At 48.4% G+C, this 2,869-nt stretch overlaps 1 protein-coding gene across 1 annotated transcript; it reads right to left on the reverse strand.

The window, feature by feature from the left end:
• Positions 1-236: 236 nt before the first annotated feature.
• LOC125889051 (uncharacterized) lies at positions 237-2,600 on the reverse strand. Its single transcript, XM_049576700.1, has 5 exons — positions 1,891-2,600; positions 1,565-1,794; positions 1,070-1,142; positions 689-695; positions 237-539 (listed from the first exon to the last, which is right to left on the reverse strand). The coding sequence occupies exons 1-5, from the start codon at positions 2,154-2,156 to the stop codon at positions 237-239; spliced, it is 879 nt and encodes a 292-aa protein (XP_049432657.1). The 5' UTR covers positions 2,157-2,600.
• Positions 2,601-2,869: the final 269 nt, after the last annotated feature.

Consider the following 2,869-nt stretch of genomic DNA (forward strand, 5'->3'; position numbering starts at 1 on the left):
CAACCCTCAGGTCACTGATGAGCTGTGGCCTCCCCCTGCTGTCCCTGGAAAACAGCACCCGACTGATCCAGCTCTGCTGCTGTACAGTGGCAGCTGCTCTCCAGGATTGAGGCAGCAGCTGACGACAAGAGGAACATAAGGAGCCCTTTAATATCAAAGGACCACACTTTATGAATAAGGACAGCAGTAACATCTGAAGCCTGACATGTTTGACAGACAACTTTACCTCAGCACTGTCAGCAGGTGGTGGGGGAGGGAGGGAGGCAGGCCCGGGCAACTCCTCCCATAATCCTTCCTCCAGAATAGCAGCTGCAGGTGGCGGCAGGATGGCAGTTGCAGGTGGTGGCAGGGCGACAGGTGATGGTGGGGGAACTGGTAACTCTGCTGGCCTGGCTCATCTGTGGTGAAGCTGCTGGAGGCATCATGAGGAGTTCTTGTTCCAGGATGGCCTCCAGCAGCTCCTCATCCGTGGGCTCACCTAGCACAGAGTCATCAGCCTCCATCCTTGTTCCTGCTGAGGTGGGGGCAGGAGGTGGATGCTGCGGGAGCAAGAGAGGTGCCGGTACATCTGAGGCTTAAAGAGAAATAAAATGTTTCAGTTCCATGAAATTATGAGATTTTTGTGTTAATATTGAGTGACAGACATGTGATGAGCCAAGCTGCATCTAAAAACTCCAGGAGCACAGACAGTGGTTCTAGAGAGAGAAAATGAGGATGAGACAAAACGATGATGACAACAAATGAGAATTGAAGAGGGAGTGATGCAGGCTGCAGATAGAGGGGTACACAGGCAACTAGGGAAGAGATGATGAAGAAAATGTTACTCTACAGATGATCTCATTAGCGTTGTTTTGACAGGTGATTGGCCAGCAAATCTGTTAGTGATTTGAGACATGCATTAGGCAGACCCCAAATTGTTTTTCATTCAAACAACACTTACCCTTCGTTTCCTCTCCTCTCTGATCACACAGTCATTTATAAAACAAAATAAAAGAAGTGACAACAAAGGCGTAGAGCCTTTCAGTTGTTTACAATATGTCACATGAAAATTACTTTATTTTCTACTTACACCAGCTCTTCATCCAAAGGCTCCTCGCATGGTTTTGAGGGCTGAGCTGGACTGAATGGTTGGAAGGAGGAGGCTGTAATCACACAATGAGAGAGAAACAGAGAACATATACAATGAACACAAGAAATACAATAACTCAATACATAACTCAATACATTTAACTCTGTATTATGTCATGTCATTCAGGCTGGACTTGCTTGGACATGCAGGCTTATGGACTAGCATCCTCTTTATTTTGGCCTGCATGTCCACCGCAGACAGAGAACGCCGCCCTGAGCGATTGGGGGTTCAGTGCCTTGCTCAAAGGCACCTTGGCAGTGCCCAGGAGGTGAACTGGCACCTCTCCAGCCACCAGTCCACACTCCATATTTGGTCCAGACGGGGACTCGAACAGGCGACCCTCCGGTTCCTAACCCAAGTCCCTATGGACTGAGCTACTGCCGCCCCACTTACATTTTTTTTAAATTCAGCTACATCCAAGTCAGACAGCTTTACAGTAAAACACGTACTGTGATGCACTCCTGACTCTCTGGCTTGCGGCAGAGACAGAGGCTGTGCTGCTGCTGCTGCAGCTGGTGGCTGCAGCCGTGGTGGTGGTGGCAGCGGCAGTTGAAGCAGCAGCAGCATCCCTTGCTCTCTGTCTGTCTCTGTTCTGGACATAACGGACAGCGTTCTCCATCTGTGTGCCAGGAGCTGGTGCCTTCCTCCAGAGGTAGTTGACAAATCTATAAAAATCAGACAACTGGTCACATGATTCTTGTCATCGACGGTCAGTGCAGTGACTATACTATAATCCTGATGTTATAATAATTTAACGGAACTTTTTGGGGTCCTCAGATCCGTACACGGCTTGCAGGGTCTCGAACTTGAAGTCCCCGAAGCCAACAAGGGCCTGTCCCTCCTGTCCAGGCTGGAGGGACTTCACCCGCGCCTCCTCGACCGCATGGTAGAACCTGACTGCCTCCGCAAAGTCAGGGTACGCCGAGGAGTAGCGGGTGAAGGCGTCCTGTAAGTTCACAGAGGGACACTCTTTTTTTATTAATTGTATTGTATGAATCAGACTGAAGGACTCCCCCTTGTTGGCCATCAGTGGGGACTGAGACCCTGTCCTCTCTCACTCCGTCTGGTAGAAGACGAACAGGTTGATGGTATAGCACACGTCAGTGGAAGGTCTTGCCCTGGTAGCGGCAGAACTGGACCTTCCACCGGCTTAAGACGAGGGTGGCGTTGGTGATGGCGCCACGTTCGGAGTTGAGGTGGACCCACGCCTCAGCATCCACCTTCTCTGGCTTCTTTGCCCTGTAAAGGGGGGCCAATGGCCTGGGCCTCCTGGGAGGCCTTCATTATGAGGCCGCCATTGGCGGCCCTCTTCAGGGTCAGGTGTTCCATCTAAACAGAGAAAATTTACATCAGCAGAACTCTGCAATAAATAGCCTACTTCAAGATCATGAGATATAATAGGAGATGATGATGATGATGGTGATGAAATGACATGTACTACTTACAGTTTGAGTTTGAAGATTGCAAAATCTACAGTATAACAGGATGCGGCAAGACCTGTTGAACTGCGAGAGGCAGATCTGGAGAATTAGCACCAACAACGCCACCTTAGGACTTGCACCTAAAGAATCTACTTTCTGCTTTAATTTCTCAGAGGGTTTCCCAAAAAATCACCCATACACAGGTAAGTTACACAAATGAATACAGACACGATGTAAGAAGTTTAACAAGTTTTATTACTCACAATAAAATAATTTCTTTATTAAGTTATTTCGCTTTTTAAAAAAACAGTTATATAGT

This window comes from Epinephelus fuscoguttatus, linkage group LG5, assembly GCF_011397635.1.
Source record: "Epinephelus fuscoguttatus linkage group LG5, E.fuscoguttatus.final_Chr_v1".
In the NCBI taxonomy this organism is placed as follows: Eukaryota; Metazoa; Chordata; class Actinopteri; order Perciformes; family Serranidae; genus Epinephelus; species Epinephelus fuscoguttatus.

Bases quoted from the DNA above. Each gene is read 5' to 3' on its own strand.
- LOC125889051 (XM_049576700.1), bottom strand. From the start codon at position 2,156: ATGGCCAACAAGGGGGAGTCCTTCAGTCTGATTCATACAATACAATTA. The intron at 1,795-1,890 runs GTTCCGTTAAAT...TGATTTTTATAG, and splicing joins GGATCTGAGGACCCCAAAAA to ATTTGTCAACTACCTCTGGA. The intron at 1,143-1,564 runs GTAAAGCTGTCT...GTGTGATTACAG, and splicing joins ATCACAGTACGTGTTTTACT to CCTCCTCCTTCCAACCATTC.